Consider the following 12,847-nt stretch of genomic DNA (forward strand, 5'->3'; position numbering starts at 1 on the left):
CAATTTTTATGTCATTATAATCTTCTCACAGGTGAATTGAATGACCAATTGGAACCGCTGCATAAACATTCCCGTTGTGTAGAACACATATTAGACTCCGTTTAGAGCTATCAAGAAATAGCCGCCATTCTTTTGGACTCTAAGTGGTAACACGTAACTGGCTGAGAAAACTACTGATATCATGACAGTAAACAAAGGGTTTGTCTTCGGAAAAGAAGTCCACAAATATGTGTTCACGCTTCCTGAAATGGGATACTTTAGCTGACCAGTGAAGTACATTCTTTTCTTGAAGCCTGGCGGCTAATAACTCTGATGCTTTCTTTGATAGGCTCAGATCCCTTACTATGTCATTCAATTCTGCTTCTCTAAATTGCTGAGGGGTTAATTACAGCTTGGCATTAGAAGAAGATCCTTCATATTCTACAACTATTTCCTCATGCATCTTAGTAAAATCCCCTTGATCACCATGTTCACGTTCCTGGTCCACAGAAGAGACAAAACCATTGAAAACTGGAACCGGGAGTGTCTCAGAGTGTGGGATAGGTCGTATTGCTGAAGGAATATTAGGATATGTGATCATATGTTGTTTTTTCTTTCCGAGCCCTTTTGTATTGGTGAGGTAGAAATAACAGTCACTGCTTTGGTCCTTGGGTTTACACCACACCATGGGAATACCAAAAGGCATGCCTTTGCGTTTTCCTTTTGTCTATTAATGAAGCTTTTCCTCACAATTATGACACACAATATGAGGAACCCAATTCTTGTCTTGATTGCCAAGGGGAACTTGAAAATAGGCGATATAAGCACGTGTGACAAATGATGAAGTATTGCGCCTTTGACATGGAATTGTGTAGCAGCCACATATATAACGGAAGGTGTCAGCATTACATTTATGCCTACTCGAAGAAGCCATGATTCAATCTAAAAGAAAAACAAAACAGGGTGTTTTTATCAGATAATTTTTTACATTTAAAAACAACTACAATTATGTAAAAGTGATGTTTGTAAAACATTATTTACCTTGTAGATATGTTCAATCTAAGCGTCATTGCCCTTTAACTCTAATGTAAAAAACAATGACTGCCATTAACTAACAAAAAGAAATTAAAAATTGCATAAAAACTAGAGCATGCACAAAAAAATAGATTTCAGATTTGAAATCAACGATGTAGTTAAAACCTTATGCAACAGAAAATGAGAAAAAAATTGTTTCCCAGTGTTATCGCTCACTTTTGTTAGTGAAATAAATAGGATTGCAGGTTTTATCTTTACCCCTAGCCATCTTGCATGCCTCTTTTCATTATATTCATTTGTCCTCTTTCTTGACAAATTATAGTTATTAAATAGTTAATAAATAAGTCTTGAGTGAATGATTAAGGCTTTTGCTCCAGAAGACAGCTATGTGGCATTTAGACTGGCAGGCGGGTCAAACTGACATGTTCCTAGCTGTTCACATATGTTCCTAAACATTCTCTCTAAACAACTTACTGTTTAGATTTACTATTCCAAGAAGTTAATCATGTATGATTGTTTCTGTGCCTGCGTGCATTAGCCTGGCATTTTAGATGGTAAATTCCTTATCTTGCATATTCATAGTGTTTGTTTTTTTTACCAATGGTAATAAATGAAATATAATTATTGTAATATGTGCTCCTATAAAAACTGTTGGCTGTCAATCAGAACAGATTACTTTAGATCACATCCCATGTTAATCTCTGAGCTCAGCTTATCCTCTAAGAATTTGGACCCTAAAAGCATATTGTATAGCAAATATTGATGTTTGCACCAACACTTTGGCTCGTTTGAACGAATTTTGAGCGATAATGGTTGCGTGTAAAAGGGGTCTAAAGGGGTTTTGTCAATATAATCTGTATTTTTTTCAATAAATCTGTCCTGCCTAGCATAAACTATTCTAAACAACACATACAAAATGTTTTTTTCATAAGTAGTACTTAGCTATGCTCCATTTTTCACCTTCATACTTTGTTTATATCTTCAGCTCTTCCTGCAGCCAGGGGCACTTCCCAGCAGCATTAGCTCTGGAGAGCTATTTCTGCCTCACAGTAATGTAATGCAGCTAGGGCTTATTTTTCGGGCTACGGCTTAAATTTCAGCCTCCCCCAAAATCAGGGTAGGACTGATTTTCAGGAAAACAGGATCTACAAATGTATACACATAAATGTATCATATATATATATATATATATATATATATATATATATACACACACACACACACACACATACATACATACATATATACATATACACACACACACACACGGGGTGTTCATTGAAGATTTTAACGAATGAGAGCAGCGAAACTTGGCACAGTTATTAGTCCCTCTCTACATAGGTGCCACCTAGGGAAACATTTCTCATATCTGTTTATGCAACTGAAAATGCCTCACTTGTTGAAGTCGACAGGTTGCTTCAAAAGCCACGTTGTGACTTTGGAAATCTGAGTCTCATCATTTGGAAAGTACTTGCCCTTCAAAAATGACTTAATTGTTGAAAAAAGGTGGAAGTCCGATAGTGTGAGGTCGGGTGAATAAGGGGGATGTGGTAGAATTTCATATCCACAGTAGCACACTTCCATCTGCGCAACATGCGAGTTGTGAACTGGGGCGTTGTCTTGCAGAAGGAAGACACCTTTGCCACTTCTCTTGGTTTTGATGGCTTCCTGCAATTTCCGCAGCAGTGAAGCATAGTATGCCCCACTAATCGTGGTACCCTTTGCTAGGAAATCCATCAAGACTACTTCATGCTGGACCCAAAAGACTGTGAGCATGGCCTTGCCTGCCGAGGGTTGAGCATGTGCCTTCTTTGGAGGCAGTGAGTCTGGATGCTTTCATTGCATCGACTGGACTTTAGTGTCCGGATCATAGTGATGGACCCAGCATTCACCCTGTGTGATCTAACATCGGTAGCAGGACAAGCTTTATTTTTTCCATTGGCTAATAAAAATGTATACTGTCTGACATCAATGTCAGGGATACATTTCTATTGGCTGCTGTGTTTTTGCACACCGTGCGAGTGCGCAAACACTAGAACCATGTCTAGCGCATGCACGATATAACAGGCTGCAGAGAATTGGGCATTCCCTGCTAGGCAGTGAACGCTACATCACTAGTGATTGGGTACACTGACCTGCAGGAAGGAGAATGCCGGTAATGTACGCCACATCACAGGGCATAGAAAATCTGGAGGTGATCCGGGGGACTGGAGGAGCCAGTAGAAGATAGGTGATTAGAAGTTGCGATAAGGAGACTGCCTGGAGAGAAATAGGTAGGTTTTTTTTTCTAATGACAGAACCCCTTTTAGGTTTGAAAGCTCGTTTTAAGATCATGTCTTTTTGTTAGCCACTAAAAGGTGTCATCTACAAGATTTCTTGGTTTGTCTTACTGAGAACAGACACATTTTGCTATACTGGCTAATTATTCACACGACCGTATTTATGCAGGCACCGGTTTTCATGCAGAGCGATGCAACTTTTGCAGTATGAAGTCCTACTGTTTGTCCCTAAAAAAATGCCCTAGCTGCATTGAAAAAAAAAAAACCTTAATACCTTACAGAAACTAATAGGTGCTGTCTGTTTCTGGTTGGGAGGTTCAAAAATCCCGCCTCCAAGAAGCGCTGGCTCTGATTGGTTCATCAAACGCTGCATTGATTGTTTCTCGAACACCACAGCTCAGCCAATCACAGCGATCGCATTAAATAGCTGTGATTGGTTCATCGACAGCTACAGAAATTGATTGAGACGCTGTGCTCGAGAACCAACATTTCCTGGGATGGGATTTTTGAACCCCCTGACCAAAAAGCGGTGGCTAAAGACTACAAACAAGTGCCGCGGAACTGGTGGGGAAGTGCAGCGGAGCAAACAGAGCCTGTTAGGTAATGTATTGGGTTTTTTTGTATGTAGCTAGGGCTTATTTTCTTGCGGCGATATCACTATCGATCCACTGAAAGAGACCTAAAGGCAAATATGATGGTGGTAAAGTGGTGGTGATGAACTTTCAGAATCTGTCAATATGGAAGATACATTGAACTAAAGTGTAATAGGGTTGTACAATACAGTGATTACAAATATAAGCCTCCATCTGAATGGTTGAAGAGAAAGAAAATGAACATTTTGGATTAACCTTGCCAAAGTCCTGATTTCAATACTCTAAATCTGCAGAGACAGACACTAAAATATATTTTTACACAAAACTATACTAATACCCAAATTAAAGCACCTCTAGTGACAAAAGTAGAGGACTAATCATATGCAGAATCTAAAAAAGAAAGCTGTCAATCAGCAGCAGTGCTAACCCACCACTCGAGTATCAAGGGTACAACCTCGGCTCCCGCTGCAGTGGAGAAGCAGTAATTACAGCAAGAAGTAAAGTGAGCTACGGTTGGAATCAAGGTCTGTCACTAGTTGATGTAGCCCTCAGCTAGGGCAACACAAACTTGGAGACAAATTCCTTTTAAATCTATGGCAACAGCTTCATTTCCACATAGATAATATGCAGATGTAACATTAATATAAAATTTAACGTGTTATGATAACTTTGCAATGTACTACAATGCTGTAAACAGAGTTATCAGAAGGCGTAAGTCACATGAAAAACACAGACAACTATACCGGTAGGATAACCATTTCTCACTTTTAAACATTAATAACTGAAAAAGTTATAATTTGTGCTTTTTTGTTTGAACACTAGAAAATATGCAGTCTGACAAATATGCAATAATATGAGTATATGATCAAGTGGTTGACTCAGGCCTTATCTAAAAAATACAGGTTGCGATTTACAGAATGCTAGCCAATATAATGTAAGATACATTCTGTTGTAAAAGAATTTACAGCCTGGCAAAAGACAGCAGGGAACCAATGTAGGGTTTCTTATTTTCCCCTATTTTTAGAAGTAATTTAATTCAAAGCAATCTCCCAAGAGGTTCCCACTATGGAAGTTCCCCCGTAAGAAGCTGATGAACGTAACACCAGGGAAACTGCTGCCAATGGTCTGGGTCCACCAGGGCGAAAGGCTCTTTCTATAGGCTCCATCCTCTGGTAGATAGCAGATCTCAAGTCATTATTAGCGCCTCTATTTCATTGGTGTGTCCCAATACGTCACAAGGATAAAAGGTTACTAAAGTAGGCAACAGTTTTGACTAATACAAATATTTCACTCATTGCTTGCCTTTTATGCAGTTTAGCAATATTTTAAGTAAAGAATCTCCAAACCAGAAGCGATCTCTTTGAACTGATAAATAAAATGGCACACTATAAAACATTTTTGTCTTATCATGCGAAATCCAGCAGAATAGTTAAGCCTTCCCATCTACAAAGATACATAAGAAAAAGTCACAAAAAGACAACAAACTGCAATTTGAGGTACAAGGTGATTAGTTAAAACACATATAGGAAGACAAATGAGACACAGATTGAGAGGTAGAAGTGCATAAAAAAGAGCAGAATATCCGCTTTAACAAATATACAGTATTGCTTTTAGTTACAAAAGTATAGTTTTAAACAAAAGTCCAACAATTAGTGATGCATGAACAATGCTGCAAATACTGTATGCAGACAAGTATGGATGGCATGAGTGCACAGAAACTTTAATGGATCTTTATGATCTGTTTTCTGAGCAATACAAATCAAATAATACAAACTGTAGTTCAGGTCCGGGTTGGTGAAATGTTTGGTTAGCTCTGAGCTGTAACCTGCGGTAGTATAACTGATGCACAAGCTATTCCTGCAAAGGATTCTGGGAAATGCATGTCCCTCTCCCATTCATCAGTCTCTGTATTATACACTTGTACAATACTAGTCACGTTGTTCAAGTGCCAGTTATAGCCTCCTACAATAAAAATTTTCTGATCTAAAAAACAGCAGCCTGCTTCAGATTGTCCAGCTCTCATTGGACTCACGGTTGTCCATGTGTCAGTCTCTGGGGCGTAATACTCAACAGCTAAAATATCAAAACATCTATCAACATGATCCATTCTACCTCCAAATGCATAAATTCTGTTCTTGGTCCCTACCATGGCATGAAGAACTCTTGGCTCATTCATTGGAGTTTTAAATTCCCACTGGTCTAAGGAAGGGTCATAACAATGCAAAGCTTTTTTGTCATCAACAGACACGCCATAGCCTCCAGAAATATACAGTCTGCCTCCAAGCGTCGCACCTGCATGACCCCAAGTTCTGCGTTTTAAAGAACAGACATAGGTCCATTCATTCTTCTTGGGACAATACCTTTCAACAGATGCTAAACTTCCTGATCTGTTTCTTCCCCCGGTAGCGTATAACATGCCAAACAAGGTATGCAGTTGGAACTGTATTCTGCTCTCTTGCATGGGTTGAATTCGCAGCCACTGATTTAAATGAGGGTCATAGCGAAAACAAACATCTACAGCTCCTTCACCACTTCGATACTGCAAATGCTGTCCTCCTACAACATAGACAAAATTGTCCAGGACTGCAACACATGCATGGCTACAACCAACCTCCATTTCATCAAGCTCCTTAAATTGACGAGCACTCAGATCTGGTAGATAATATACTTTACTGCTTACTGTTCGATCATTATCTGTGTAAGGCGTTCCACCAAATGTTATAAGTGAGCACACATCTGACCTAATAATGGTCCTACGAGACTGCATTTCATGCTGGCGGAATGGCAGAATCTGGTAGTTGAAGGCCTCAAGCAAAAATTGTCGGCATAACACATCTTCTACCATGATATCCACAATCTGGACACAGTCCACCAGCTCAGAAGACTTCATCAAGGGAAAGCGAATGTGGCAAAGAACTTGACTAGCGCTTGCTCGTCGAGAAAAGTCAAACTGTAGCCAACGGATTGCAGCACGAAATAAATCTATTTCACTGCAGTTTTTTAACTTATTGCTTTGGAGGAAGAAAACGAGGCGTTCTAAAGGCAAATGAAGAAAATCTTCTTCCTCAGATATTTTAAGAAAATGTTTAAAAGTGAACAAATCCACTGATTCTTTCAAAGAGACCAAACTGAAAGTTGTAGCCATCTGCCCAATATTCAGACAAGTCTCTACACTCATCGCAGATTTCAAGAACTCTTCACAAAGCTCCACAACAGGTACCATTTGGAGAAAAACTGCAGCTCCAAGGACATCATGAATGCAATCAAGATCTAAAGTAACTTCTGCACTATAAGCAAAATCAATGATATGTCGCAATCCTCTAGAAGATACTCCTTTAAGTTCAATAACATCTTGACTCGCTTCTCTCATCCCTCCTGTAAACATGGCCCTTGAACGAAAAAAAAAAAAATCAAATTAAGGTCTATTCAAAACAGGCTGACATTTTTAAAAAAGTGTTAAGGGATGCTTAGATCTCTGTACGTAGGTTCATAGTGGAAAAACAACAACTAGGTGCAGTGGTGACATCATGTAGAAACAGGAGTTACTATGTTATAGCAAAGGGGAAATCACACACAAGAGGGTAACCATAAATCACTTTAAAAGTCACACACATGGGAGAACCATAGCAAAATCAATACGCTAATTTTATGACCATTTTTTAATTAGTTTTTACCCCGTGTGAAAAATTTTTAGTTCTAAAAAGATAGTGAGCACAACAAACAACACACTATACCATTTATAGGACGTCCTTTACGCACAGAGTTCCCACTAACGTATCACAACAGGTTGATTGGCTTTCTCAGTATTCTTTGCAGAAAAGAGGGTGGCTTAGCGGGAAAGAGGCGTGGGTTAAATGTGAAAATCTGCATCAAACTTTTCATGCAAACTAAGCCATCCAATAAGTGGTACAAAAGTTAGATAAAGATTTTCAGCAAGCATTAGTCATGCGATAAATGTGGAACATTTTTAGACTGCCTCGTCTATGTTTACATTAACAATTGGAAAGAATTAGAATCATAGAATGGTAGAGTTGGAAGGGATCTCTCGGGTCCAACCCCCTGCTCAGTGCAGGATTCACTTAATCATCCCAGACAGATATTTGTCCAGTCTTTGTTTGAACACTTCCATTGAAGGTGAACTCACCACCTCCCGTGGTAACCTGTTCCACTCATTGATCACCCTCACTGTCAAAGTTTTTTCTAATATCTAATTTGTGTCTCCTCTCTTTCAGTTTCATCCCATTGCTTCTAGTCTTTCCTTGTGCAAATGAGAATATGGCTGAGCCCTTCAGATATTTGTATCAGCCTTCTTTTTTGCAAGTTAAAACATTCCCAGATCCTTCAACCACTCCTCATAGGAAATGGATAGCAGACTACTCACCATCTTGGTAACTCTTCTCTGAACCTGCTATAGTTTGTCTATATCTTTTTTAAAGTGGGGTGCCCAGAACTGAACACAGTATTCCAGATAAGGTCTGACTAAGTAAGACTAAAAGTGATAATTACCTCATGTGATCTGGACTCTATGCTTCTCTTAATACAGCCCAGAATTTTGTTTGCCTTTTTGGCTGCTGCATCACATCGTTGACTCATTAGTATACCCAAGTCTTTTTCACATGTGCTGCTGCTTAGCCCAATGCCTCCCATTCTGTATGTGTTTTTTTCATTTTTCTGGCCCAGATGTAGGACATTGCATTTTTCCTTGTTAAATACCATTCTGTAAGTCGCCGTCCACTGTTAAAGCTTTTTAGATCTTTTTGAGTACTCTCTCTCTCTCTCTTCCGTAGTGTTAGCTATCCCTCCTAGCTTTGTGTCGTTGGCAAATTTGATCAGTTTTCCATCAATTCCCTCCTCCAGAGCATTTATAAAAATGTTGAACACCACTGGGCCTAGGACAGAGCCTTGTGGTACCCCACTCGATACATTCTTCCACTTGGATGTGCAGCCATTTATGACCACTATTTGAGTACGATCAGTTAGTCAGTTGTGAATACACCTAATAGTTGCCTTCTCAATCCCATATTTGGTCATTTTTTCAATAAGTATGGTATGAGATACTTTGTCAAATGCTTTACTAAAGACAAGATACACTATATCTGCCGCATATCCCTGATCAACCCAGTTGGTGATTATGTCATAGAAGTAAATTAGATTCGTCTGGCATGACTTGTTAGTTACAAACCCATGTTGGCTCTGGTTAATTACTCAATTTTTATCCAAGTATTTGCATACATGCTGTTTTTTAACTTATTCAAAGATCTTTCCCAATACAGAAGTCAGGCTCATGCGCCTGTAGTTTCCTGGATACACTTTCTTCCCTTTTCTGAAGATAGGGACAAATTTTGCCATTTTTCAATCTTCTGGGACTTCTGTTCTCCAGGCATTATCAAAGATTATGGCGAGTGGTTCAGCAATTACCTCTGCTGCTTCCTTTACTATTCTAGGATGTAATTCATCTGGACCTTGGGACTTGAATTAATTTAAGTTAGCTAAGTGTTCCCTCACCATCTCTCTGCTTATAGATAGCCTGCAATCTTTTATTCCCACAATAGCACAGGGAAGATCAGTTGATGGTACATCTACTTTCTGAGAGAAAACAGATACAAAATTGGAATTTAAAAGTTCAGCCTTCTCAACATCATTCTTAACCAATTCACCATTTTCATCTTCTAAACATCCAATAGCATCCTTGACTTTTCTTGTGCTGTTGACATAGCCAGAAATCTTTTTTATCGCTTTCGGCCTCTGTTGCAAGCTTCACTTCATTATTAGTTTTAGCTTTTCTAACACTTGCTGTTACGATCGTGTGGGCAAACTAAGCACAGGGCCCACACAATCGCGACCAGAGGTGGACTGGGTACGCACACGGGTTTCATGCAAACTGACCCTGTTCTACACAGGAGGATGGCAAGGCCCTACCTAAGCGGGGACATTGCCCCAATAAGGGCAGCCCAGAGGTCTTCAGATCTGGGCCCTAGCTGATCCTAGGAGCCATGCCAGAACAGGACGCATCCACATGCCACATGACAGGGACTGAACCACAGGACACACAGAGCCAGAATACACAGCATACAGCAGCCAAAATGTAACCACCAGTAACAGATAGAAAGCTGAATATAAATACCAGGCATTAGTTGACACCTTGTACAAAACGTGAAAGCTAGCAGGCCACTTCACGGATCCTGGTTATACTGCTAGTCCCTACACTAACCAGGAGTCTAGCAGAATCGGACACAGTTTAAACAGCATGCTGCAACAGGACAGGACACAGATCGCAGGTCACACAGCAAGCTGACACAAAACTGACAGAATTTAAACAAACAAAAGGACATGAACCAGCAAGACACAGATCACACAGCAAACTTCAACAGACAAGGATTCATTACTGCTCACCCTGAACACCAGACAGACTGACCAGGAGCTGGGTTTATATGTGAGCACAGACCCAGGAGATTGGCTAGCAGGACGTACCACACCCAGCCAGCTCAATCATTAACCCTGAGGGGGCTGTGCTGCTAGAAGCACAGTAGTACAACATATCTCAGCAACACACGTAACACTTGCTCTACAGTTTCTGCAGACCGCATTATATTCTTCTTTAGGTATTCCCTCCCTTTCCATTTGATAAACATATTTCTCTTCCTTTTTAACATGGGTGCAAGTTCTGTGTTTATCCATCCTGGTCTCTTTAAATGCTTCCCATTCTTCCTTATTTTAGGGATTGTTAACGATTATGCTTTGAGACTCTCATTTTTCAATATTTCCCAAACTTCTTGGACATTTCTGTCCTTAAGAACATCCAGCCATTGGATTCTTTCTACCGTCTTTCTGAGTTAATTAACATCTGCCTTTATGAAATCCAAACTTGAGGTCTGAGTTTTTTTAGATCTTCCTCCCCTTTTTTTGTTCAATCGGTTTTTATTGGTTTTCAAAAGAAAGTATTATATAGACATTGCACAACATCGTTGATATCAACATGTGTCTGTATAAGCACAACAAACAACATATCTTGGTTTCATAATACTTATGGCATGAACTAGATTGTATAGCTTAATCTCTTGTATCTCGTATCAAAAATTGAGAACTACGCAATGTAAGATTATAACAAATCCGAACATAATTCCTCCCCTTTTTATCCAAAATTCAAGGATAGCATCATTACTGCCTCCTAAGGTCCCAGCCACCCTTACTTTCTCAACCACTCCCTCCCTGTTGGTAAGAATTAGGTTTAAGATAGCAAATCCCCTTGTTTTCTTTTTTACCTTTTTGGAAGGTAAAGTTGTCAGCAAGAGCGGATAAGAATTTGTTGGATCCATTACTTTTACCTCAAAGAGATTGCCAACAAATGTCTGGATAATTAAAATCTCCCATGATCACTATGTCATGCTTTTTTGAGAGCTTGGCCATCTGATTAGAAAGAGTTCATCTATATCTTCTGCTTGTCCAGGCGGCCTATAGTAAATGCCTACAAGTGTCCTTTCTGTTGTTCTCTCCTTGCATCCTTTCTTAAACAGTTTCTACAGATCTCCCATGCTCTGATGCTTGAATATCTGTGGAGATTAATGTTTTCCTAACATACAGTGCAATACCTTCTCCCCTTTTTTTAGGTCTGTTTCTTATAAATAAGTTGTATCCTTCAAGCCTTGTGTTCCAATCATGTGTATCAATCCACCAAGTTTCCATGATGCCTATGACATCATATTTCTCTTCCTGTGTTTGGAGCTCCAATTCTTCTTGTTTGTTTCCCATGCTCTGGGAATTTGTGTAAAAACATTTTAGTTTGTGATCGGTGTCTCTTGCTCCTCTACTTTCCTTCTGAATTTTTTGTCTTTGTTCTTCATTTCCACTTCTAATAGCAAGGTTCTCAAATGTATTAGTTAGTTGCATATTTTTACCTGGCCTTTCACTTCCCTTCCCAAATTGTTCAGTCGGGCAGATTAGTAAATTTGCCCCACTGAGCCTTGAACCTGAAGGACATGATATATTTTCTCTTTTACTTTATACTTGGGTGAATGTGAAATTTTTTTCTTTAAAAGAAAAGAGGGTAATATCATGCAGGAAACAGACCTTTGCATTTCTAATTTCCAAAAGCAAATGCAAATGACACATACTTGTGAGTATTATACCAGATGCACAGAGTCACTGTCATAATGTATCCGGTGTGGCATTGAGTGGGCACGATGTGAAGAGGAGAAGCTGTAAATACCGGATGGCTTCTCCTCTTCACAGCACCTGGGCATAGAGGCAGGAGCGATATAAAAAACAGATGCCTGGAGAATTATAGTACTATTGGGGGAAATCGGTGTGTAAATTAAAGAAAAGGCAGCCATTATTAATATACTCTATGTAAGCCGCTGTGCCTGCACTAGAGATGAGAGTACAGCCACTGTGAAAAAGGGACTTCTGTATTCAGCTTCTCCTAGCTGCATGGCTAAATAGGGGTTTTCTAGTTAAAAAAGAATGTACAGAATAGACTGAACAAACATTGCACAAATGCTTAAAATCACCTAAATGGTTACACTTTAATTGAACTTGTTTTGCCTGTCCTACAATATGCGTATAGGGGAAAGCAGATAATTGATGTTCACAACATACCTAAAATAGTCGCTGCAGGCAGCTAGGACCACTTTGTGAACTTGGAATACTTCATTGTTTATGGTAAGAATGACATCGAGTAGCTGGCCCTGCGCTCGTAGTGCGGTCAATCCCTGCAGAAGAGTGGTGCTATGGCCTGGAGCAGAGAAGGTGCATTTCATGCCTGCTGTTCTTGTCAGCCATGCTAGAAGTAGAGAAAAAAGCTGCTCACTATCCTTTTTGGAAAAAGACATATAAAGCAAGGTATATCTGATATCTGGTATAAATTTTAGTAGCTGCAGGTAAAAAAAAAGAAAAAAAAAAAAGAGAAAGAAAGAGAGAGAAAGTTAGAGAGAAAGAGAGAGAAGAGAGAAAGAGAGAGAGAAA

The 12,847-nt window shown here is 39.4% G+C and overlaps 1 protein-coding gene across 2 annotated transcripts in view; it reads right to left on the bottom strand.

Annotated features, from left to right (window-relative positions):
• Nucleotides 1-5,472: 5,472 nt before the first annotated feature.
• KLHL26 (kelch like family member 26) overlaps nt 5,473-12,847 on the bottom strand; it is a 52,557-nt gene continuing 45,182 nt past the window's right edge. For both annotated transcript variants that reach the window (XM_066604600.1, XM_066604599.1), the window contains 2 exons: nt 12,482-12,665; nt 5,473-7,275 (listed from right to left, as the gene is read on the bottom strand). In XM_066604600.1, the coding sequence (XP_066460697.1) occupies nt 5,694-7,275; nt 12,482-12,665 (1,766 nt within the window). In that variant the 3' untranslated portion in view covers nt 5,473-5,693. The remainder of the gene's footprint in view (nt 7,276-12,481; nt 12,666-12,847) is intronic.

Source organism: Eleutherodactylus coqui, chromosome 5 (genome assembly GCF_035609145.1).
Source record: "Eleutherodactylus coqui strain aEleCoq1 chromosome 5, aEleCoq1.hap1, whole genome shotgun sequence".
Lineage (NCBI taxonomy): Eukaryota > Metazoa > Chordata > Amphibia > Anura > Eleutherodactylidae > Eleutherodactylus > Eleutherodactylus coqui.